This window comes from Sus scrofa, chromosome 8 (genome assembly GCF_054392235.1).
Source record: "Sus scrofa isolate SSC_HxYL_T2T_F1_AM1 chromosome 8, Sscrofa_HxYL_maternal_Yorkshire_Landrace_v2.0, whole genome shotgun sequence".
NCBI lineage: Eukaryota > Metazoa > Chordata > Mammalia > Artiodactyla > Suidae > Sus > Sus scrofa.
The window spans coordinates 16,581,821-16,608,527 of NC_139390.1; the positions used below are offsets into that span (position 1 = coordinate 16,581,821).

The following is a 26,707-nucleotide window of genomic DNA, read 5'->3' on the forward strand; positions in this document are numbered from 1 at the left end:
TTACCTCAACCATACATAAAAGTTAACATAAAACGGATCAAAGACCTAAATGTAAGACTTAAAACCATAAAACTCTTGGAATAAAACATAGAGGAAAAACCTTTATGACGTTGGATTGGTGATGATTTCTTCAATATGATACCAAAGGCATAGGGAACAAAAGTAAATATAAATTAGGCACCAAATTATAAACTTCTGTGTGTCAAACGACCCAATCAACAGAATTAAAAGAGCCAACAAAATGGAAGAAAATATTTGCAAATCACATATCTGACCCAATGGTTAATAGTCTAAATACATAAACCACCTACATTCAACAACAAAAACCAATTAGAAAATAGGCAAAGGACTTGAACAGACATTTCTGCAAAGATACACAAATGGCCAACAAACACATGGAAAAGATGCTCAATATCACTTACCATTAGTGAAATGAAAATCAAAACCAAAAGGAGATATCGCCTCATACCCACTGGCTAAGTTACTACTAAAAAATAGAAAATAAGTATTGGCAAGGATATGGACAAACGGGATCCCTTGCATGTGTTGGTAAGACCGTACAATGATACAGTCCCTATGAAAAGAAGTGTGGTGGTACCTCAAAAATTTACAAGTAGAATTATATGATCCAGTAATTCCTTTCTGGATATAAACTCAGAAGACAGAAAACAGGGTATCAAAGAGATCTTTGTACACTCATTTTCATAGCAGCGCTATTCATAAAAGCCAAAAAGTAGAAACAACCCACATTTCTATTGGCAAATGAATGGACTAAAAAATGTAGAATGTACACACTGCCTTACAAAGGAAATAAATTCTGACATATTCTACAACGCGAATGAACCCTGAGGACATTATTTTAAATAAACCAGTCACACACACAAAAAAATACTATATGATTATACTTATATGAGGTATCTAGAGTAGTCAAATTTATAGAAAGAAAATAGATGATTGTAGCCAGTGGCTGCGGTTAGGGAGTCATTGATTAATGAACATAGAGTGTCCTTTTGCAAGAAAAAAGTTTTGGAGAGTGACTGCACAACAACTGTGTATAGAGTTAACTTTTAGGAAATGAGCCCTCCAATATAATTATTTTTAAATGAGAATATTAAGGACATAGTTCAGCAAAATGGATATTAAATTTCCATGTATCAGAGTTCCCACTATGGCCCAACAGAATTGGTGGTATCTCAGGAGTGCTGGAACTCAGGTTCCATCCCCAGCCCAGCACAGTGGGTTAAGGATCTAGCATTGCTGCAGCTGCACCTTAAGTCGTGACTTCAGCTTGGATCTGATCCCTGGCATGGGAACTCCACATGCCATGCATGGGTGGCTAAAAATGAAAATAAATAAATTTCTATGTATTTATTGAAGTCTTTTCAAAACTGACCAGCATGTAATTTGCAAATTGACATGAAACTTAGTATTTTGGTTTAGAACTCATAAAGAATCAGTGCTTGAAAGTAAGATTTTTTTTTCTAGGAGTTCCCACTGTGGCTCAGTGGGCTAAGAATCTGACTAGTGTCCATGAGGATGCAGGTTCGATCCCTGGCCTCCATCAGTGGGTTAAGGCTCCAGCAAGCTGTGGCGTAGGTCTCAGATGTGGCTTGGATCTGGCGTTGCTGTGGCTGTGGGGTAGGCCGGTGGCTACGGCTCCAGTTTGACCCCTAGCCTGAGAATCTCCATATGCTGCAGGTGAGACTCTAAAGACCAAAAAAAAAAAAAAAAAAAAGTTTTAAAAAAATCTAATGAAGACTAGGTGGAAATAAAGCTCACTGTTATACACACTAGGAACTTTCCCTATGGCTATCTGGTTAATTGTTTACCAAACCTTCCTGGACACTGACCTAGGCTACATTGCCTGGATTCCTTGCAGTTCGGTGTGGCCACAACTATGTTTCTGCTAATGGACTGTGGGTAAAAATAATATATGTCATCTCCAGGCCTTAACCATAAAACCATCCCATGCACTATCCTCCATTCTCTGAGCAATTACCTAGAGAAGGGCGGAACCACAAAGTGTCAGAAATCTGGGTGAAAATTCCTGGGGAGAGATGCCAGGTTAGGGACATACACGCCAGACTATTACTTCATCGAGAAACTTTTATTATGTTAAGCATCTAAAATATTGACTTTTTTTTTTTGATTTTTAAAAAGTTTACCTAGACACAACATGAAAGTTTAAAACAAAAACTAAGTAGTAAAAATTGTTCATCAATTGGCCAATTGATATTTTTATTCAATTTCATAAAGGAATGGACACTGCTAACAAAAACCCTGGGTTAGGACTGGCGTTCATTACTTTCGATTATCTTCCCAGACACAACCGTCCACCTGTTGGTACACGTGACTGCACCTGGCTTTGCAAGCAATCCTAGCTTGCATACACATCTGCTCATTTGAACACTTGATTCATCTGTACAAGCAAAACTTCATCAATAGTATATGCCCAGACAGAATGAACAAAATGATTGCAAAACTGAAAATGTGATTAGCTGGATTCTTTACATTGTTGGAACCGCCTAGCTAAGGGATGTGTCTGAAGAGCCCTCTGAAAATATTCTGAACTTTTTGAATACACTTGGAATACTCTGATAAAAGCCTTCATCAGCATCTTCTTCAACTAGATGGCGACAGCAGACAATGGAATTTTAACTCTTTTTCCTTCTGCCATTTTATAAACATGACACAGAGGGACAGTAAATGTTGCAAAGAGAACAAGGTAAAAGTCTATTAAACAAAAGCATAACAAGATTTTGGCCAGGAATTAATTCTAAGCACCCAACTCTATAAGCAAAGATAGCAGTCCATCCCTGACTATATAAATGAAGGTTTCTTAGTATCATGGTTCTGTAAGTTCACACTTAGTATCTGCCTCTGAGTCACTGACATCCTTGTGAAAAGAGGCTGAAAAAACCTATAATCAGAGGTTGCCTGAGACTATCACATGCAGAGCTGGATACACCAAGGAAAGGAGAAAGACAGGATTCATTAACATACAAGGATCAAATTATACTCAACCTGTGTTTCTCAACTGATGTCTCCAGCATTTCAATATTACCACTGGCCAGGAGCCTTTAATGGCCAATGTAAGATATGGTTCTAAACTAGAGGCCTGTAGGTAGGTTGGGAAGAAGATTCAAAACAATATCAAAACTAAAAAAAAAAACACAAAAACAAAACTTACTGATTGCAATCTTATCTTTGTCTAATGCCAAGCAACATATGATAAAAGATTTTTATTATTGCCAGGAGTTCCCATTGTGGCTCAGTGGTTAATGAATCCAACTAGGAACCATGAGATTGAGGGTTCGATCCCTGGCCTCACTCAGTGGGTTAAGGATCCGGCATTGCCGTGAGCTGCGGTGTAGTTCGCAGACACGGCTCACACGGCTCGGATCCCTCATTGCTGTGGCTGTGGTGTAGGCCGGGACCCCTAGCCTGGGAACTCTCATATGTTGTGTTGCGGCCCTAGAAAAAGCAAAAAAAAAAAAAAAAAAAAAAAGTTTATTACTGCCAGATTAATAACCAGTTACAAATTTCTCCTTGAAGACTTTGCATTATTTATACAAATAAATCCACTGGCTTTATTATTACTTATATTTCAGTGAAATAAAGTGAGCTGATCCATATGACAATATTAATATAAATTTAGGGAAAACACAATAAAATTGGCAAAAGTGATGGAATGCCTTAAGTTCAGGAAACACCATAAATAGTCATACATAATCAAATCATCTCTTAGCTAAGAGCACTGCAGTAAATATTAAAGTAATTAAATGATTTTGGGAATCTGAAAAAAAAACAAACAGAATTAACATCTGTTTCAAATTTTGGATTGCTGTTTCATGCATCACTTTACTTGATGTGTTAGTTTAATCCCCACATCAAATGCATTCAGTTAATTTTTTTTACTTCCTCATTTTTTATGGTCTCAACCAACTTTAGTTTGGATATCTGAACTCAATGCCAGAAATGCATAGGCCTAAATATTTTAACATTATTATTTCTCAATAATGAACACAATCTAAACCTTCCTTAGCATCTACATAAAAATTGTTATTTATTTATGATTACACTAATTTATATAAATAGATTGATCATGAATGTAAAGTGATATCAAGCTACATGTGCAAAATAGCCTGAGATTTAGAAATTAGTTGCCACCTACTAAGGACCTGAAATATTAACATACATTTACACATCTATATAAATCTAGTCACAAAAGCACTCATATACAAACCTGATTTGTTACCTAAAAAATAGGGTAGTGAATAACTATTATTCAAGTTATATACACATAACATCAAGCTATACATATATATATGTAAAATGTATATATTATACACAGTACATGGTACATAAAAGCTTAATTTTTAAAAACTTCCATGGAATAAAATAAACCCATGCATGTTTCCATAACCTATTATACCTCCTTATGATATTAAAACTCAAAATAATATGGATGAGAATAAAGTTCGGAAAAATTAGAGTTGACAGACCCTGTGAAGAGCTTGAGTACTTGCCTTTGGAGGAGCAATGAATATGCAAAGCACAGAGGTCGTGGCATCAGGTAACACAGTCCTGGTCCTGGACGGGCAGAACCTGCTGGCCTGAATGTTCAGCAAGTCAGAGACGCTTAGAGCCTCAGTGGCCAAAAACTTTGAATGAGGAACCTGAATGAGCTGATGTCAAAAACCTGAAACATATCTAAGAGTTTAGGATTCTACGAAAAATAAAGAAACCTCAACTAGCAATAAGCCAAAAATTATAAAAGACGAATACGGGGAGGGTACAATGTTTTACTCCCTCTCCATCCACAAATATCAAATTTCGATTCAAGCAAATACTAATAATGTATGACGTCATCATGCCTCACCTATGCTTTGTGTATTGAAACTGAATACTTCCAGTAGAATCTTCACCCCTTTCCTGCTATTAGACTTTTTTCCAGTCCCCAATTCCCACAGCCCCCGACATCTCTTGCTTCTGTTACCTACAAGAAGCTATGTTTAAAAGAAGAAATGCGTACTGACGGGTGAATATTTCCAAGAGGGGAAACCCCTCACATCCTGTGGAGCTGGGAAAAAGCAGAACAAAGTTCTTCTCCTATGTAGAGCTGACCTATGGGTTAAACGTTGCAATGATGTATTGCACGATAGCAGAGCAAGTTTTAAATAGAAAAACAAAACCCCCAAAACCACTTATTTACTCCATTTCTTATTCGTTTACCTTGCTCATTTCTCAACACCATCCTGTACACATACGTCAACTTACCTGGAGACCCTGGGCCAGGCAGTAAAGGCACACATGGCCAATCTACTTGATTGTCTTGTTTCCCCCACTAAAACGAATGCCTTTAAAACCAACACCTAACAAAAGGCTTAAATAGAACTACCACTTTTATTATTGCAAAGCAAAGTAATTTTTAAGGCAGTAACCCAATGAAAAGTGAACATTTCCACTATAGTGGGTGATCGGCTGGTATCACCTCTGAGAATTACTCTCTGAAAGTAAGCAGTGAGTCTCGCAGATTTTGAGGTTTATCACGCTTGACTTTAGCATTTCCTGAATATATACTTTGGAAGCTGATCTGACTGCCCAAAGCAGATCTAAGCTGTGCCAATCTTTGCAGGCGTTGTCTTACACATTAGAGGGGAGCCAATACACAAAGGCATCAGGGCAGACCCCATCTAACTTTCCCGGAAAGGACCCCAGTGAGACTGGAGACAGATAAAATCTGTAGTGCATCAATGGCCAATGATAACTTCTAGATCAGACCTGTTTTTGCCCTTACAATGGAATTTAAAAATCAGTACTTTAGCATCAACCTGAGGAACTTTATCTGTTTAAGAACAAAGTAGAGAGAGGACAAGATGGCGGAGGAGTAGGGGGACACGCTCGCCCTCTCCCACAAACACAACAAAAAAAGCACATCTACAGAAGAAATGACTCGCACAGAACAGCAACCAATCGCTGGCAGAGGAACCTAAACTCCAATAATGGCAAGAAGTTCGTGACATTATTGGGCAGAACGGGAGAAAAGAGGAGAGTGAGAGAAGGTGAATCCGAGCGGGACGGGCGCTCCCGAAAGGGAACTGCGGAGGAGAAAGAGATCCTGCACCCTGGAAAGTCTCCTACCGGGCGAAAGATCAAATGAACCGGAGGAATCCCCAGATGCAGAGAAGAGTGTAGCAGTAAGTCGGAGTACGGAAAAACGGATCAAGAACCCAACGGACCATCTGAACTACGGGCACAGTCACCAAAAATTGAGACGCCTGGGTGGGGGCTGGGCACCGAATCCTCGGCTCCAGAGGTTAGTCCCCGGGAAAGGGCCGGGGGACGCCTGGGTGGGGGCTGGGCACCAAGACCTCGCCTCTGAAGGTTGGTCCCCGAGAGGGGGCCGGGGGACGCCTGGGTGGGGGCTGGGCACCGAGACCTCGGCTCCAGAGATTAGTCCCAGGGCTAGGGGGGCGGGGAAGAGCGGAAACTGCTTGGGAGGTCTCTAAACCATTTGACGGGCAGAGACTGCCTGGGAAACTAGAAAACAAAGCTGTCGCAGAGGAAAGGAGCAATACTCTAGGGGCGGGGAAGTGGAAAGCCGCCTCAGAGGGAAGCTGGGAGAAGAGCCTGGTCTGCGCCCTTGCTGGGGAGCGGAGAAAAGAAGGGGTGGGTTCCCATAGAATACCCCCCACGCCACAGCAAGCTTACAGGCCCGCTAGCTAGCAGAAAGCTGTGCTTCCCAGTGCATTCCCTCCCCCCACCCCTGCCACCCCCTACGCTCTCGCGGAACCTGGGGCTGCCTGCCATCCAGGAGGGCTGGCCTCAACAATTGCCTGAAGCCTACCACCGCAGGGGCTCTCCCTGCACAGGCCTGCTTGCCCTTTGGAGGGGCTACACTTCCACAGAGCAGCACCAAACACCACCAGCCCCCGAGAAAAGGCCTGCAGCCCAGAAAAGCTAGAACAAGCCTAGCCAGGCCGTGAATAGATCGACCTAATTCTCCGACGGTTTTTCTGAGACGGGCTCCCCCGGGGAGGAGCCTCTTGGGTCTCCAAGGGCCTTGCTACCCGCCCAAGACCCCAGGGGGTGCTAAGACCTAGTGGACCAGCTGCATAGGACTGCCAGCTCCAGGCAGGACCCCCTGCAGCCCAGAAAAGCTGCAACAACCCTGGCCGACTTAGGAAAAGATCTCCGACGGTCTTTCTGAGTCGGGCTGCCCTGGGGAGGAGCCTCTTGAGTCTCCAAGGGCCCTGCTACCCGCCCAAGACCCCAAGGAGTGCTGAGACCTAGTGGACCAGCTGCATAGGACTGCCAGCTCCAGGCAGGACCCCCTGCAGCCCAGAAAAGCTGCAACAAGCCTGGCCGAGTCGGGAAAAGATCTCAGACGGTCTTTCTGAGTCGGGCTGCCCTGGGGAGGAGCCTCTTGAGTCTCCAAGGGCCCTGCTACCTGCCCAAGCCCCCAGGGAATGCTGAGACCTAGTGGACTAGCTGCATAGGACTGCCAGCTCCAGGCAGGACCCCCTGCAGCCCAGAAAAGCTGCAACAAGCCTGGCCGACTTGGGAAAAGATCTCCGACGGTCTTTCTGAGTCGGGCTGCCCTGGGGAGGAGCCTCTTGAGTCTCCAAGGGCCCTGCTACCCGCCCAAGACCCCAGGGGGTGCTGAGAACCAAGTGAAATCTGCTACCATCGTGGGGTGGACCTCCCAGTCCTGTCTGCCCTCAGGAAGTCCTCCTTTGCTTCAAAGAAACACTGTTAGTTCCATCAACACTCCAGAAAAGCCACACTGCCTCAAAAAAGATTGACCAACAACGACAGCCCTCAGGAAATATTCCACGGCAGTGACAAGGCAAACACTACCCGATAACGGAGAGTACAACTCCCTCAGGAGAAAGAAGACAACAAGCAAGATGAAGAAGCTGAGAAACCACCCCCAGTCAAACCAACAGGAGAACTCACCTAAAACAGTCAACAATGAAACAGATCTCGGCAGTCTGACAGACCTAGAATTCAAAAGAGAAATACTGAAAATACTGAAGGAATTAAGAGAAGATATGAACAGTAATGCAGATACCCTCAGAAAGGAGCTAGAAAATATAAGGAGGAGCCAAGAAAAACTAGAACATTCATTTGCAGAGATGCAAACTGAACTAGGGGCAGTAAAAACCAGAATGAATAATTCAGAAGAACGAATCAGTGATGTGGAAGATAGAATAATGGAAATCACTCAATCTGGTCAACAGACAGAAAACCGAATCAAAAAACTGGAAAGCAATATAAGAGACCTATGGGATAATATAAAGCGGGCCAATCTACGCATAATAGGAATTCCAGAAGGAGTAGAAAAAGATAAGGGAATGGAAAATATATTTCAAGAAATTATCGCTGGAAACTTCCCAAATCTAAAGGATACTGGGTTCAAGATACAAGAAGCACAGAGGGCCCCAAACAAACTGAACCCAAACAGACCCACACCAAGACACATCATAATAAAAATGGCAAAAGTTAGTGATAAAGAGAGGATCCTAAAGGCAGCAAGAGAAAAACAGAATGTTACCTACAAGGGAACCCCCATAAGAATATCAGCTGATTTCTCTACAGAAACACTACAGGCCAGGAGGGAATGGCAAGAGATATTTAAAGTGCTAAAAGGAAAAAATATGCAACCTAGAATACTTTATCCAGCAAGAATATCATTTAAAATAGAAGGGGAAATAAAAATATTTCCCAACAAACAAAAACTTAAAGAATACAGCAACACAAAACCCAGGTTAAAGGAAATATTGAAAGGGCTTCTCTAAACCAAAAAGAAAGGAAGGAAAGGGAAGAAAAAAGAAAAGAAAAAAAAAAAAAAAAAAAAGAAGAAGAAGAAGAGGAAGAACTAGGACTGAGGAAACCGTAATCAGAGAGCAGCCACTCAAATAAGCCAGCATACAGATTTAATCATGAACATGCTTCAAACAAAATAAAATTAAAAAGAAAAAAATAAAAGAGTCATCAAAACCATAAAATGTGGGCAAGGGATGTTAGGAGGACCATCAGGCTAAAACACACAATTATGGGAAGGGGTTAGCATACTTAAAAAACAGGGCAACCACAAGCCAAAACCAAATAATGCATTTGCAAAAAATGAAAAAAAAAAAATACACTCAAGCAGATAATAACAGGAGACCATCCAACCCAAAAAAAAAAAAAAAAAAAAAAGAAGAATGGAGAACCATAGAATCAACTGGAACACGAGGATCAAATGGCAATAAATAATCATCTATCAATTATCACCTTAAATGTCAATGGACTGAATGCCCCAATCAAAAGACACAGAGTGGCTGAGTGGATAAAAAGGCAAAAACCTTCAATATGCTGCCTACAAGAAACTCACCTTAGGACAAAAGATACATATAGATTGAAAGTGAAAGGCTGGGGAAAAGTATTTCATGCCAATAGACATGACAGAAAAGCAGGAGTTGCAACGCTCATATCAGACAAAATAGACTTTAAAACAAAAGACATAAAGAAAGACAAAGAAGGACACTATTTAATGATTAAGGGATCCATCCAAGGAGAGGATGTTACTATCATCAACATATATGCCCCAAACATAGGAGCACCCAGATACATACAACAAATATTAACAGACATAAAGGGAGATATTGATGAGAATACAATCATAGTAGGAGACCTAAATACCCCCCTCACATCAATGGACAGATCCTCCAGACAGAAAACCAATAAAGCAACAGAGATCCTAAAGGAAACAATAGAAAAGTTAGACTTAATTGATATCTTCAGGACACTACATCCAAAAAAAGCAGAATACACATTCTTCTCAAATGCTCATGGAACATTCTCAAGAATCGACCACATATTGGGACACAAAGCGAATCTCAATAAATTTAGGAGCATAGAAATTATCTCAAGTATCTTCTCTGACCACAATGCCATGAAATTAGAAATCAACCATGGGAAAAGCAAAGAGAAAAAACCTACTCCATGGAGACTAAACAACATGCTACTAAAAAACCAATGGGTCAATGAGGAAATCAAGAAGGAAATTAAAAACTACCTTGAAACAAATGATAATGAAGACACAACCTCTCAAAATCTATGGGATGCTGCGAAAACAGTGCTCAGAGGGAAATTTATAGCAATCCAGGCCTTTCTCAAAAAAGAAGAAAGATCCCAAATTGACAACTTAACCCTCCACCTAAATGAATTAGAAAAAGAAGAACAAAAAAGTCCTAAAGTCAGCAGAAGGAAGGAAATTATAAAGATCAAAGAAGAAATCAATAAAATAGAGACTCAAAAAACAATAGAGAAAATTAATAAAACCAAGAGCTGGTTCTTTGAAAAGGTGAACAAAATTGATAAACCCCTGGCCAGACTCACTAAAAAGAGGAGAGAAAGAACCCAAATCACCAAAATTATAAATGAAAAAGGAGAAATCACAACGGATACAGCAGAAATACAAAAAACCATAAGAGAATACTATGAACAACTATATGGCAATAAGTTTGACAATCTGGAAGAAATGGACAATTTTCTAGAATCTTACAGCCTGCCAAAACTGAATCAAGCAGAAACAGACCAACTGAACAGACCGATCACTAGAAATGAAATTGAAGAGGTCATAAAATCACTCCCTACAAATAAAAGTCCAGGACCAGATGGCTTCACAGGTGAATTCTATCAAACATATAAAGAGGAATTGGTGCCCATCCTCCTTAAACTCTTTCAAAAGGTTGAAGAAGAAGGAATACTCCCAAAGACATTCTATGAGGCCACCATCACCCTCATTCCAAAACCAGACAGAGATACCACCAAAAAAGAAAACTATCGCCCAATATCATTGATGAATATAGATGCAAAAATTCTCAACAAAATCTTAGCCAACCGAATCCAACAACATATCAAAAAAATTATACACCATGACCAGGTTGGGTTCATCCCAGGTTCACAAGGATGGTTCAACATACGCAAATCAATCAACATCATACACCACATTAACAAAAAAAAAGTCAAAAATCATATGATCATCTCAATAGATGCAGAAAAAGCATTTGACAAAGTTCAACACCCATTCATGATCAAGACCCTCGCCAAAGTGGGTATAGAGGGAACATTCCTGAATATAATCAAAGCCATTTATGATAAACCCACAGCAAATATAATCCTCAATGGGGAAAAACTGAAAGCCTTCTCACTCAAATCTGGAACAAGACAGGGATGCCCACTCTCACCACTGCTCTTCAACATCGTTTTGGAAGTCTTAGCCACAGCAATTAGACAAACAAAAGAAATCAAAGGCATCCATATAGGAAGAGAAGAGATCAAACTGTCACTGTATGCAGATGACATGATTCTATACCTAGAAAACCCTAAGGACTCAACCCCAAAACTCCTTGAACTGATTAATAAATTCAGCAAAGTGGCAGGATATAAGATTAACATTCAGAAGTCAGTTGCATTTCTGTATACCAGCAATGAAACATTAGAAAAGGAATACAAAAATACGATACCTTTTAAAATTGTACCACACAAAATCAAATACCTCGGAATACACCTGACCAAAGAGGTAAAGGACCTATATGCCGAGAACTATAAAACCTTAATCAAAGAAACCAAAGAAGATGTAAAGAAATGGAAAGATATTCCATGTTCCTGGATTGGAAAAATCAATATTGTGAAAATGGCCATCCTACCCAAAGCAATCTACAGATTCAATGCAATCCCTATCAAATTACCCATGACATTGTTCACAGAACTAGAACAAACAATCCAAACATTTATATGGAACAACAAAAGACCCAGAATCGCCAAAGCAATCCTGAGAAACAAAAACCAAGCAGGAGGCATAACTCTCCCAGACTTCAAGAAATACTACAAAGCCACAGTCATCAAAACAGTGTGGTACTGGTATCAAAACAGACAGACAGACCAATGGAACAGAATAGAGAATCCGGAAATTAACCCTGACACCTATGGTCAATTAATCTTTGACAAGGGAGGCAAGAACATAAAATGGGAAAAAGAAAGTCTATTCAGCAAGCATTGCTGGGAAACCTGGACAGCTGCATGCAAAGCAATGAAACTAGAACACACCCTCACACCATGCACAAAAATAAACTCCAAATGGCTGAAAGACTTAAATATACGACAGGACACCATCAAACTCCTAGAAGAAAACATAGGCAAAACACTCTCTGACATCAACATCATGAATATTTTCTCAGGTCAGTCTCCCAAAGCAATAGAAATTAGAGCAAAAATAAACCCATGGGACCTCATCAAACTGAAAAGCTTTTGCACAGCAAAGGAAACCCAAAAGAAAACAAAAAGACAACTTACAGAATGGGAGAAAATAGTTTCAAATGATGCAACTGACAAGGGCTTAATCTCTAGAATATATAAGCAACTTATACAACTCAACAGCAAAAAAGCCAATCAATCAATGGAAAAATGGGCAAAAGACCTGAATAGACATTTCTCCAAGGAAGATATACAGATGGCCAACAAACACATGAAAAAATGCTCCACATCGCTGATTATAAGAGAAATGCAAATTAAAACTACCATGAGATACCACCTCACACCAGTCAGAATGGCTATCATTAATAAATCCACAAATAACAAGTGCTGGAGGGGCTGTGGAGAAAAGGGAACCCTCCTGCACTGTTGGTGGGAATGTAAACTGGTACAGCCACTATGGAGAACAGTTTGGAGATACCTTAGAAATCTATACATAGATCTTCCATATGACCCTGCAATCCCACTCCTGGGCATCTATCCGGACAAAGCTCTACTTAAAAGAGACACATGCACCCGCATGTTCATTGCAGCACTATTCACAATAGCCAGGACATGGAAACAATCCAAATGTCCATCGACAGAGAATTGGATTCGGAAGATGTGGTATATATACACGATGGAATACTACTCAGCCATAAAAAAGGATGACATCATGCCATTTGCAGCAACATGGATGGAACTAGAGAATCTCATACTGAGTGAAATGAGCCAGAAAGACAAAGACAAATACCATATGATATCACTTATAACTGGAATCTAATATCCAGCACAAATGAACATCTCCTCAGAAAAGAAAATCATGGACTTGGAGAAGAGACTTGTGGTTGCCTGATGGGAGGGGGAGGGAGTGGGAGGGATCGGGAGCTTGGGCTTATCAGTCACAACCTAGAATAGATTTACAAGGAGATCCCGCTGAATAGCATTGAGAACTATGTCTAGATACTCATGTTGCAACAGAAGAAATGGTGGGGGAAAAACTGTAATTGTAATGTATACATGTAAGGATAACCTGACCCCCTTGCTGTACAGCGGGAAAATAAAAAAATAAAATTTAAAAAAAAAAAAAGAACAAAGGAAAACCAACAAAAGAGCCAATACTGAAGAATCCAAAATAAGTGAATGTGAACCTTACGTTCGCATATGGGAAGGGGATTAAGAGGGACAACTTCCAGTTATAAAATAAGTCATACAGATGTAATGTACAGCATAAGGAATAGCGGCAATATTTTAAGAACTTTGCATGATGACAGATGATAACTAGACTTATTGTGGTGATAGCTTCACAATGTATAAAAATATCAAATCACTATGTGGTATGCCTGAAATGAATATAATATTGTAAGTCAATTATGTTTCAATTAAGAGAGAAATAGATGTCCTGGGGGAAAAAAAAAACAAGAAAACTAAACCCAGAGTTCCCATTGTGGCTCAGGGGGTTAAGAACCCATCCATGGGGATGTGGGTTGGATCCCTGGCCTCACTCAGTAGGTTAAGGATCCAGTGTTGTCACAAGCTGTGGCGTAGGTCACAGATGCGGCTTGGATTCAGTGTTGCCATGGCTGTGGCATAGGCCAGCAGCTGCAACTCCAATTTGACCCCTAGCCTGGGAAATTCCATATGCCGCGGGTGCAGTTATGAAGAAAAGGAAAAAAGGGAAAACTAAACCTAAATATAAACCACAGAAAAGCCACAAAAATATCAAAAGTAGTATTACGAAGACCAAACTGATATCGCAAAAGTAATGCCATTTAGGAAAAGCTTTTTAGGCATTTCTATTTTCAAAAATAAATTCTGTGAGATCCTTTAAAAAACTTTCAGCGTTTAAAACTATATTTAAAAAATACATCAAACCAAAAGCCTTTGATTTATATGCCATAAACAGTTTGGAGCTAGTCAGGTAAAAATCTGATTTACATACAATTCTCGTTAAACTATCACAAATGCACAAATTTCATTAAAACAGAACTGAATGCTTCTATTGTCAAATATAAAAGCTGTAAGGTGGACACAATGCAAATACCTATTTATTGTATTAAATACAAGCCTGAAATGTTAAGTTGATATTACAGGTTCCAAGATCACCTTTCAGATTCCCCAAATGGTCCTGCTGGTGCTTTGACAACTAAAACAATGCTTCAGAGGTTTTTTGCTGTTTCTGTTTTTCAAAATTCATAAAAAAGCAACACTGGGGTGGGGAGGAGAGGTTATAAAATACATCAAATCCAAAACTTACAAGTTTATTCAAAATTCTTCTGAATCCCTAAGGTGGCTGTAAACAGTTTATTTTTAACATGTTCATAGCTTAGAGGAATGTGACTCTCACAGTTTACACGGATTTCTGCCTATGAAGCCCACCCACGCTACACAGTAGTTTCGTGTTTCCATAACCCAGTCCTAACATTCCCGGTGCTGTCCGTACCCAGCAAGGGTCCATCCGGCCCCTGGCTTTTGATTGGACCGTTCTGAATGGCCAAGTTGAGGCCATAAGACTTCTGACTTTCAAGTTCAACTGCGGTTGGCTTCCTTAAGGCGTCTTTTTTACTACTAGTTGAAAGAGGCTTTTCGAAATTCCTGCTGCTCTTGGGCAGCGTGCTCCCAGCATCGCTGCTGTCTTGTTGCGGCGGGTTGTACTGTCTCTCCCTGTAGGCTAAGTATGCCCTCCGACTCCGGGCGTGCCCCTCCTGCCCGGCCGGCCGGCTTTTCGGCAAGCCGTTCTGCACGCTGCCCTCCACGCTCGTGGGGACGTCGTAGGCATACTCTCTGAGGACAGTGAGCCTGCTGGCTCGGTGCCCTTTACTTCTAGTTTTGTGATGGCGGCCTGGGTGCATGTTTGTGCGAAACTGAACTTCTAGAGGCGCCACGTGCATTTTAATATCGTTGTCCATCGAATGTTCCGTCAGGCTATTGTCAAGCTGAGGCGTGGCGTTCAAAGGCAAGGAATTGGTGTGGCACTGAGCCGCTGCCGCCTGCAAGTTTGTTAATTTGCAGCCCTGGGAGGAGTTTTTGAGGCTCGAGGCACTCTTGTTTGTGCAGGAGGATTCCGCGCTGCTGTTGGTGCACTTGGGGGCCTCTCCGCTGGGCCCGCTGGCGCTGGGGGGCTGCACGTTGACCTGGACTGAGTAGGAGCTCCTGCCGGGGCAGCAGGTCATGATCCAGGCCAGCCGGACATCCTCCCTGTTGACGCAATGGTGAACCACGACGAACGCGCTGAGGCTCAAACACGTGGCTCCAAAGAAGAAGCTAAAAACCAAGTCCAAAGGGTAATACAAAGAAACGGCCAAGGCCCCAAACATCCACAAAGCGACATACAAGAGCAAAGTGAGGCTGGCCCCCAAGAGCTGAGAATGGAAAGTATGCTCGTTTTCCAGGGCTGACGTGGAAATCAGGGACAGTGACATGGAATCCTGGTGGTTCGCTTCTCCGTTTTCATTGGTCGCCAGCCTCTGCTGCTCCTCCGTGGGCTCCTTCAGCTCGTATTTGCGCTCAGGGTGCCTTTTCAACTGAATAAAGATGCTCAGAAAATACATACAGTTTACGAAGGTGATGAAGCTGGCAGGCCCATAGAAGGCTCCCAAGGAGGGTTCCCACGCCATCCAGCAACTAGGGAAGAAAACGGTGAAGCAGCTCAGATGCTACAGAGGTCTACAAACTGTTTAAGAAACCGCGGGGAAACTTCAGTGCCTGGGAAACAGGTACAAGAGAAGCCGCTGGCTGACCCGGGTACACAGAGAACACTCAATACTCACTAGGGTGCGTGTGGCCGACTGCCGTAATTCTTGATGTTTGCTGCTGCCGTTATGCCGCAGACGATGATGGGGATGCCTCCACCGATCAGGTAAAACCTAGAAGGAAGGATGATGGAAATAACAGCTCAGCTCATCATCTTCATTTATTAAGGTGTATATACCTCAAAGCATCTCAGTTCTGCCAAAGTTATTCCTTACAGATCCATTACCACTCCAGGAGTACACTGAAGGTTCATATCTGGAAGCTGCTTTGTTAGCAGTAATATTAAAAAAAAATTTTTTAATTTATTTTGGATTTTTGTTTTTCTTTTTCTTTCTTTTTTTTTTTTTAAGCTTAAGATCTACCAAGTTTCTGAGCTGAGGAAAGCTGGTCAGCGTCTGCCACCCTGTGGACAGGCAAAGTAACACCCAGCTCCTGCAGACAAGACCTTCTTTAGTTTATAAATTTTTCTTTCCTGGGGAGTGGGCTTCTTTTAGATTCGGTGGGTGAACCAGAATGTTAGTCCATTACAAAATGGACTTTCAGACCTCACGGTGCCACCGTTCAAACTAAAAACATAACAGTGTTATTGATTAATGTCCAGCCAAACCTGCATATTCCAGCATGTCCCACCGCTCTGTATGATCTTCCACAGTCAACTGAGATTGAAGCCTAGAAGGTACTGGATCCCAGCAGCTCCCAGCAGCTCCCCACAGCACCTGGCCCCCTTCCTGACCCCTTCCCCACAGACCAGCGGGGTGCAAGAAGAACTGAGGGAGACAGAGCTGTGGCTGGTCTTAGGAAGAACTTTTTTTTTTTTTTTTTTTTTCTGGGAGGTGCTGCATCTTCTTTGAGCTCTCTGAAAAGAGAAACTGGGAACTTCCTACGCTGGCTAGTTAGCCCTGGGGATGGTCAATCTTAATTCCGCATTGGCTAGTTCCAGAGACACAGACCAAATACTGAATTGGCTGGGTAAAGGCAATATTCCTGACACATTTTTTTTTTCCTTAGTCATGCTCACAGGTCTGATATTATTGCTGAAAAAGACAGCTAACTACCCTATAAAACTACTACCCTGTCTTCTATTTCACAGATGAGAGGGAGGCCAACATATGGGACCCTGTCCTTCCTTCCTACTACACTAATTCTAGTGCTTCTTACTGGAAAAGTTTACCCAAATTAATTTCAGGTTCCACATCCCTCTCTGCCACTGCCCCCCCCCCCCTCAGCCCTTCCCCCAGGGCTGCCTGTTATCAATTAACTCTTATTCTGCAGCTTTGAATCTACTTCTCCACTGCTCCTTACTTTCAGCCTATAAATTTCTTCATGTTGTCTCCATCTGCTAAAACTTCCCTTCAACTACCACCTTCCTTCTTTCTCCCTTTGGTGACAAAACTCCTAGAAACAAGAGCACCAGAGTTCCTACTGTGACTCAGTGGAAACAAACCTGACTAGTATCTATGAAGATGTGGGTTCAATCCCTGGCCTTGCTCAGTGGGTTAAGAAAGTGGCATTGCTGTAAGCTGCGGTGTAGATCGCAGACGCGGCTTAGGTCCCAAGTTGCTATGGCTGTGGCTGGCACCTATAGCTCCAATTTGACTCCCCAGCCTGGGCACTTCCATATGCGGCCCTAAAAAGAAACCCAAAAAAAAAAAAAAAAAAAGGAAAGAAACAAGAGTACCATCTTCTGCCTCACCTGTGTCACCTTAGTGGGAGGTAAGGCTGCTTCCACCTGCCATGCTACTGAAACCATGCTCTCTGGGCCCAGGAGATTCCAGGCAAGCCCCCTGTGCACCCTCCAGGTGGCTGAGGTGCTGGGGCTTCCTCACGCTCTGGGGTGTGGGGAGGGAGGGCACCCAAAGGGTGAACCCCCCCCTGTCTAAAGCAGCGTGGGTACCTGTGCGTCGCGGGGGCTGCGCTGGCTTTGGAGCCCAAGCTTCCTTTCACTAAACCCTTGTGTTTTCAATCCTCACCTAACAGAGAGGACACCTAACAGAAGAGCTGCCTGAGGGCAGGATCCCCCAATCTCTTAGCCAAACACCATCCTCAGCTCCTTTAATACCATGGACAGGGGGGTCAAACTGCATCTGCAATCTGAACGTGGCCAAGTGGTCCTGCTGCCCCTCCTGCCCCGAGAACCACTCTCCCCAGAATCTTTAATCCTCTTTCAATTCTTCCCTTTATCTGCTATGGTCCAGGTTCTCAACGCTGATAGGGCCCAGGATTCATTCCTATCTACCTTCTCCTTGGTAGAGAGAGCTTGTTCACTACCACTGCTTCAATGAACACAGAAAATGTCTGCTGTCCCGCCCACAATACGTGTAGCACCAGACTCCCCAAAGGTCAGCTTTCCACGAGAAAGTACCCATGAGCATAGATCCCTGGGCGCCCCATCTACTTTCCTCCATGATCAACTCAGCTGATGCACGCGCCACCTGCAGAGCTGCCCCACTGACTGGACTAGACAACTTGCAGCCCCTTGAGCCTTCCCTCACACACCTCTCAAATCCAGCTGCTCGTCCACCCTAGAGAAACGGCCTCGAGTCTCTGCCCGCGTGTCCTCTCTCATCTTTATGCCGATGTTCCAGTTTCCATTCTCATGGGGACCCCCTAGGGACCTCAGCAAAGTGTTCTTATACGCCCCCCACTCTCAGGCATTCCAGTTTAGAGCCACATGTTAACCTGGCCCCCACACTAGCCTGAAACTCAGCTTCCTGCCTGAATCCTGCTACTTTACACCACATACCCTAGGCTCCAACCACAGCCAAAGGGCATCTCTCAAATGTGCTGAGCTCGCCCCATGATCCCATATCTGGATCACCGCCTCTACCCTTGATGCCGGCGGTCAGGCCATTCCTAACAGCTCCCCTTCCCCCTCAGAATGAATGGTTCCTTCGTAGGTGCTTTCTAAGAACGCATCTCCACTCCAGCTCTGACACGCCTGTGGCTGGTTCTTCACATGCCCATCTCCTCATGGCCTGTGAACCCCTCCTGGGCAAAAGGTCTTCCTTTATTCAGTCCCTGGTCCAGGGCCAGACACACATCCAGCATCCAGCACACCCAGGTTGCCCCATTTCTGCTCACCCAGCACAATCATCCACTGACGACTGCCTTAAATTATAAGGGGAGGAAAAGCATGACACCCAAACTGTTTTGTCTATCGTAGAGAATAACTAGATTGATACCTACTTGAACAGAGTAAAACCTATCCCATGACCTCAAGGAACTAAAAAGAGCTGATGTTTTCAGAGCCTCTTCTCTGGCCAGTCCATCTCAGTGCTTCTCACCTGCAGTCACTTATGCCTTATAACAACTCTGAAAGGGAGAACCACTCCCACTTTCTGGGGGAGAGAGAAGGGCAGAGAGGACCACAGAAAGGACTTCACGAAGGATCCCCCGCTGGAAGGCTGCTCACAAGTCCATCCTTTCACTTTCCAAAATGCACTCAGCAATACGCTTCATTCAATTTAATACTGAATGAACACTAATATAAACCAGTGTACATGAACCCTGGATACCTGAGCATCGGTCTTGGTGGAGGTGGCAGTTCATCAGGATCCTGGCATCGTTTAGCTTTTTTAGTGACTTGTTTGTAGATATTTCGAGCCGTCACTCCCACCCACAGTACTGTGGCGAGGGTGGAATAATGAAGAATTATTCCAACCTAGAAAGAAGGTTGAAGAATACATGAGCTAAACAGGAAAAAAAAAAAAAAAAAAAAAAAATCCCTTCACAATCATCAAGTAAAGTAGCTGCCAGCAAGTTCTGTCAAAAAGACTGGGAAGTAACTTTCTAGATTTGGTTCAAAAACAGTATGAAGGTATATTCTAATGATCAGCATCTTCCCCTGCGAATGAAACAAAGAGGTCTGACAGATGTGTAATAGTGGAGAGTCCCCTGTAACAGGCAAATCAACAGCAGGATCTAGGAAGCCCAGAGACCACAACTTATACTGACGATGACTTCAAATTCACCACGGAATTCACTCCTGGGCAACAATCAACCAAAGGCATGTCTCCCATAGATGCTCTATGTTATAAACTGGAGTTCAGTTCCTAAAGCCCATTTTGAGGAGGAATGTAGAGGTCAAAGGTAACTTGAGGGCGAAAGTCACAGCACATAGAGAATAAACTTTAGAGTCAGAGACCTGAAAAGTTCTAATTCAGAGCTTCTATATATTGAAATGGAAAATAAGCAACACGGAGTTCCCGTCTTGGCGCAGTGGTTACGAATCCGACTAGGAACCATGAGGTTGAGGGTTCGGTCCCTGCCCTTGCTCAGTGGGTTAAGGATCCGGCGTTGCCGTGAGCAGCTGTGGTGCAGGTTGCAGACGTGGCTCGAATCCAGCGTTGCTGTGGCTCTGGCATAGGCTGGTGGCTACAGCTCTGACTGGACCCCTAGCCTGGGAACCTCCATATGCCACGGGAGCGGCCCAAGAAATAGCAAAAAGACAAAAAAAAGAAAAAGAAAATAAGCAACACAATAGATTATTCGTTTTAAATGAGTGAGCTCTGGAATCACTAATATGCTGGAATAGGAGTTCCCACTGTGGCTCTGGGGGTTAAGAACCCGACTAGTATCCATGAGGATGAGTGTTTGATCCCTGGTCTTGCTCAGTGGGTTAAAGATCCCACTGCCACAAGCTGCCGTGTAGATCGCAAATGCAGCTTGGATTTGGTGCAGCTGTAGTGTATGCCCGTAGCCTTCCATATGCTGCAGATGTGGTCCTAAAAAGAAAACAAAATTGTTTTTTTGGTTTTTTTTTTTTTTTTTTGCCAGAATCCACCCCTTGTGACACCTTAGCAAGCTTGCAGAACATCTCAGGCAGAGAATAAACCGAGAATACTATTAAAGCACGGTGAGGTTTCAGGTAAGACAGTCTATATAAAGCCTTTAGCACATCGCCTGGTACCTGATAAGCAATTAATTAAAATACAGCAATATTTTTTATTATTACTTATTAGCAGTACTGTTTTAAGAAAATAATGACAACCTTTCTTAAATTAGTATTTCCTATTTGAGGAGTTCCCATCACGGCTCAGTGGAAGTGAATCTGACTAGCAACCATGAGAACGAACATTTGATCCCTGGCCTCACTCCATGAGTTAAGGATCTGGTGTTGCTGTTGCTGTGGCATAGATCGGTGGCTAGGGATCCAATTTGACCCCTAGCCTGGGAACTTCCATATGCCATGGGTATGGCCCTAGAAAGACAAAAAAAAAAGAAAAAAAATTCTCATTCCTAGGTGTTTTTGCAGGGATTGCATGGGCACAATATCTGGGACATTGTAAGTGGTGGATAAAGGATGGATAACTGCAATATATGTAAATGATTACAATGAGCTTCTTCCTAGTGGGGTGATGGGGGGGCACGCTCATCATGTGACCTGTGTTTGAAGCAACACTAACTACGGATAAAATTCTAGATGCAGGTATGTGTGGAGCTAAAAGAAGTTTAGAATCTATTTTAAGGAAAATAAATGCATGTGTCATTGGGATATCAAGGACATAATTTAGCTTTCTTATCTAATTACTTACTATCTTTTTGATTTCTTCTTCTACAACTGCTACAGGTAAAATCCTATTGATGAAAATCTTTAAGAAAAAAAAAATGTTCATTTTAAAAGGATCGCTCTCCAATCTCAAGAAAATCAAACTGATTGACATTTTCAAACAGAGATCAGTAATAGCAACATTTAGACTGCTGCTTAAGGTTCATTTTAATGAGAACCAATCTGCCATTAAACCTGGCGACATGCAAACTCAGGTACTATTTTGGAGGGAAAACCTAGTGTGGTCACTGCCCAGGGCCTTCCCTGTCCTTGCAATGACAGGACATGCTAGGAGGTGACTACAGTCTGGCTAATCCAGAGCCATCAGACTATCTTCTTAAGAAAAGCTGCTCCTTGGTTCCCGTTAGTTTTAGACTACACTATAAAAACAAAATTTACAGATATAAGGGGAACAAAAAGCATAAAATAACTCTTTGAGCTATCTGGAGTTTCACCAAATACTGTAAATAAAAATAGTAAAATTAGATTTGGTACACAGAAACCAAAACATTCAAAACAAATCAAGGATATTGACTCAAAACAGTAGGCTCTACTGTTGTTGGAGTTTTCGCTGATGCAGAGGTCAAAAGAATGGGAACAAGGCTGTAAATAAGTTTAAAAACAGAAGTTAAAAATATCCTCAGGATCAGTGGTGTCTTTGGAGCACTGGGACATGGGTTCAGTCCCCAGCCTGGCATGGTGGGTTAAGGATCCGGCATGGCCACAGCTGCTGCTTAGTTAGTGGCTGTGGCTCAAATCTGATCCCTGGCCTAGGAGTTCCATATGCCATGGGGCGGCCAAGAAAAAAAAAAAAAAAAAGAGAGAGAGAGAGAGAGATTTCAACATAGGAAGTGCAAGATGGAGAATTTTCTTGGTTTAAATCTGAGAGGTAAAACTCAACCTTTAGATTTTGTCCTGTGGCATTTCAAAATTTGCAGAGACGTGCACACGAGAAAGATACTGAAGCCTACAAACGACTCTCACCGACAGTGGCATTTTAGGAGTCTGATCTCAGTAACAGTCACATCAGCAAATGACCAAATTTCCATAAAAACCAGAACAAAGGAGGCACTTAGATCTAGTAGAGGAAATTCCTATCTTTTCAAATGAGGGGCTTCCTATTTTATCTTCCTTCTGGTACTTGGGCTCCACTTGAAATACAACCTGTCACAATATCTTCCAAACAAGTCAGAAATACATCTGGGAGATTTCTAAACAGTTTGGAAATAAGTTATCTAATTCCTAGGACATGTAAGTGATCCAGATTAGAATTTAAGCAAGTCACCTTACATCACAGCATCCATTTCCAAAGCTGCAAAATGGATACAAAATAATTATACTAAAGCATTACACTTCCTATACATGTTACCTACCATAAACACATACCAGACATCATAACAAGGGGATTCTGAACCAATAAAGTTGTTACAGTACAGAATGTACACAGCAAGTGTGCAAAAAAAAAAAAGTTAATACCTGGTTATATAATGAACATATATATAAATTAAATAAGAGCTTTCACTATTGAATGCCTGTTATGTAGCCCAAAATATATCAGACCATTTTGTATGTGCTTCCATGTCACGCTCTTAGCATCATCACTCGCTTAGTGTTACAGACAAGGAGACTGAGGCTGAAAGGAGTGAAATCATCCACCAGAGGTCCCATGGTCAGCGGCAGGGCTGCACCTCAAACCCAAAGCCCACAAGCCTTCTATTAGGCTGTGCTGGTCCTCACTAAATAGCAAAAGCGCTGCTCTTGAGGGGTGTGGATGGGACACTCAGTCAAAGAGACTGGTACCTGAATCATGCCTCTGCCATTCAAAGGCCCTAATGATTGGGGGCAAGTTATTTTGGTTCTTTAATAATCCATTTCCGTATAAAATATATGAATAAGAGATACCTCCCAGGATTAAGATGAAAATACAGATAACACAGTCACAGTAGCTGGCAAGGAGAAAGCTCTTAATATCCACAGCTTGACTCTTTCCCCATGCATCTCACGTGCCCGTGCAGCCGTCTTCAGGATAACCAAGGTCAGAGGACACCTGGGAAGGTCAGCTGGCACTCCATTTAATAGATTAAATCATGGAGTGCTAGAGCAACAAAGTAACTTAAATAAGATCCAGCCAGATCCTTTCCCCACACAGCCAAGGAAACCAAGGAGCAGAAAATTAACACTCAAACAATTACTTGGCAGCACATCATGACCCAGAAGCCAGATCCCTTCCAACCTTGAATCAACAGCCCCTTCTCCTCTATCACTCAGCTTCTCAGTTCTCCTGCAGCTCCTTTTGCAAAAGAGAGTTAAAGGCTACAGCAGGCGCCCACGGTACCACCTGGAACGGATGGTCTCGCTCAGTGGGTTAAGGATTCTGTGTTGCCGAGAGCTGTGGTGTAGGTTGCAGACGCGGCTCAGATCCCGAGTTGCTGTGGCTGTGGCGTAGACCAGCAGCTGCAGCTCCAATTTGACCCCTAGCCTGAGAACTTTCATATGCTGTGGGTGTGGCCCTTAAAAAAAAAAAAAAAAAAAAAAAAAAAAACACCAGAGTGGGAAATACCTGGCTGGTGGGGTCTTTAAAAACCTCAACCAATCACTGCGGGGAAGAAGTGTATTAGAACCTGGACACACTGTTCATGAAGTGCATGAGTTCTTAAAGCCGAAACTTCCCCAACTGTGTGCACATACAAAACTGCCTGGAAAAGAGGTACCCTTTAGGGTTCAATTTTAGAGATGGAAGAGCAGCCCCATTTCACAAAGTCAAGGAAGAAACATGAAGGCCCTACTAAGTTAAGTGACTAGTCATACAGGCTGTCCTGGCAGACACAGCTGGCTACTAACTGAATTAAGAATTCGAATAACAAAGTAAGACAAGGCAAGTCTGAGTCAGAAATAACAAGGATGATGTTATGTCTTCCAAAGAAGACGGAAAGAACACTGTGAAAAACAGAAGACAACACCACATGAAAACATCTAGAGACCTGCCTCCTCCCACCCAAACCGGCTTTTTTGGGTACATCTTTAACTAACAGACACTGTTCTTGAGGCCCTGAAAATTCAGTGCAATTCCTGTCCTTTTCATTCTAGAAATGGCATAAAATACCATTCAGGATGATGAAAGGCAGTCATCTTCACTATGACCTTTTTCTGTTCACTTTCTTAGTGAGGTAAATTTATGTGTCTACCTCCAGAAATCAATGCATATTTTTAGATAGAATTGAGACAATTGCTATCCCTATCACTGTGTGCTGAGCACACTTCTAATAGTCAGTGCTCAAAATGGCTCCAGGGTTAAATGATTTCTACTATGTGCAAACAGAGGCCTTTTTTATTCTTTTGCCTGTTTTCTGCGAGGCACCTACTAGGGGTCAGGACTTGTACGGGTCCTTGGGTAAACTGGTGAAATCAAATCAACCTAATTCCTGTCCCAGTAGAGCTTTGAGTTCAGAGACAACAAACAAGTAAATGATGGTCAATTACAAAGTATTGTAGTCACTGTGGAATTTTACTAAGCACCAGAGGATACTGGGGGGCAGGGGTGGAGAGGGACTGCAACTCTGAAACAGTAACAGCAAACTGAGACCTACAAAGTATGTGGGATCAGCCATGAAGAAGGGGGAAAGACCGAGAAAAGAGAAACACTATCTTTTGTACACATATCAAGGTGATCTGCAATCCATTACACCTGACTTCTTATAGGCTCCAAACAAGTTTGTTTTCAGATGCATTGCAATGGCCTAAAACAGGGAAATACTCTGCACAGCTAAGAGGTAATTACTTTGATAACGGCAGTAGTAAAAGCTGCTATCTACTGACTGTATGTCTGCTATTCTTTAGTCATTTAATTTCATGCATATAATATTGGATTAATTTTCAGCCTGAAGTTAATGGCACATTCTAATGATTGGGGCAAGCACACAAGCACAGCCTGCCTTTATTTCGTTATTGTTAGTAACAGGTGTCCCAGAATCTATCAATAAGGCAAAATGTAAGATCCTGACAAAAACCCGTCATCAAATCATATAATCCCCTTCACCCAAGGTAATCATCATCCTATATTCTCTGTTTATTATCCCTTTGCTTTCTTTTTTAATATAACTTTTTCTTTTTGGGCCACCCCATAGCATATGGAGTTCCTGGGCCAGGGATCAGATCCAAGCCACAGCCGTGACCTACACTGCAGCTGCGGCAACACCTGATCCTTTAATCCACTGTGCCAGTCTAGGGATCAAACCTGGTCCTGACACTGCATAAACACTACCAATTCCATTGTGCCACAGTGGGAACTGCTATACAATTTTATTGCCCCTACATATTCTCTTTTTCTTTTATGGCCACCCCTGCTGTACGTGGAAGACCCTGGGCCAGGTGTTGAACTGAAGCCACAACTGCAGCCTATGTCACAGTCACAGCAACAACAGATCCAAGCTGCGGCTGTGACCTATGCCACAGCTTGCACCAATGCCAGATCCTTAACCCACTAAGCGAGGCCAGGGATGGAACCCGCATCCTCAAAGAGACAATGTTGGGGTCCTTAACCTGCTGAGTCATAAGAAGAACTCCTCTACATGTTTTCATTAAAAGTGGGCTGTTTCATTTTAGTTACAATTACCTTTATTAAAAAAGGTATCAAGGTGAGTGTTATTCACTCACTTTTTCCACTTATATTCCTGAGACGGACTCATAAGGCTGTGCCTTGTTGGAATGCATTAATTTTGACTCTTCTATAAAATCGCACTTTATTCATTCACAGGCATTTGGGTTGCTTCCAGGTTTCCGCTTCTGGGGAGAGGGCTGTGATGAATATTCACAAGCACACGTCTGTTCCATGTGGGTAAGCCCACTGACCCAGGAGTGGGACTGGGGTCCGGTCCCAGGGTGTGTGAGAGTTTGACTGCAGGAGGTAAAGCCTTCCAGGGTCATATACTTACATTCCCACCCACTATGGATAAAACGTGGGGCTCCTCGTGTTCTTCAGTACGTGGCATTGTCAAGTTAACTTCTGCTGTCAAGCTAAACTTCTGCTGACAGAAAAGGCCCCAAATGGCAACTACCTTCATTGCATTTGCACCTCCGTGACCGATGCTGGTGGACATCTCTTCAGGGGTGTGGACACTGGCC

At 42.6% G+C, this 26,707-nt stretch overlaps 1 protein-coding gene and 1 long non-coding RNA gene across 10 annotated transcripts in view; one reads left to right on the plus strand and one right to left on the minus strand.

Annotated features, from left to right (window-relative positions):
• Positions 1-2,091: 2,091 nt before the first annotated feature.
• On the plus strand, positions 2,092-15,241 carry LOC146400342 (uncharacterized). The gene is made up of 2 exons (XR_014812237.1): positions 2,092-5,863; positions 13,384-15,241. It is a non-coding gene; the product is annotated as an uncharacterized LOC146400342 (long non-coding RNA).
• Positions 14,316-26,707, minus strand: part of ADGRA3 (adhesion G protein-coupled receptor A3) — a 121,359-nt gene continuing 108,967 nt past the window's right edge. For all 9 annotated transcript variants that reach the window (XM_084971640.1, XM_084971636.1, XM_084971642.1 and 6 more), the window contains 3 exons: positions 19,554-19,699; positions 16,056-16,151; positions 14,316-15,909 (listed from right to left, as the gene is read on the minus strand). In XM_084971640.1, coding sequence (XP_084827766.1) covers positions 14,670-15,909; positions 16,056-16,151; positions 19,554-19,699 — 1,482 coding nt within the window. In that variant the 3' untranslated portion in view covers positions 14,316-14,669. The remainder of the gene's footprint in view (positions 15,910-16,055; positions 16,152-19,553; positions 19,700-26,707) is intronic.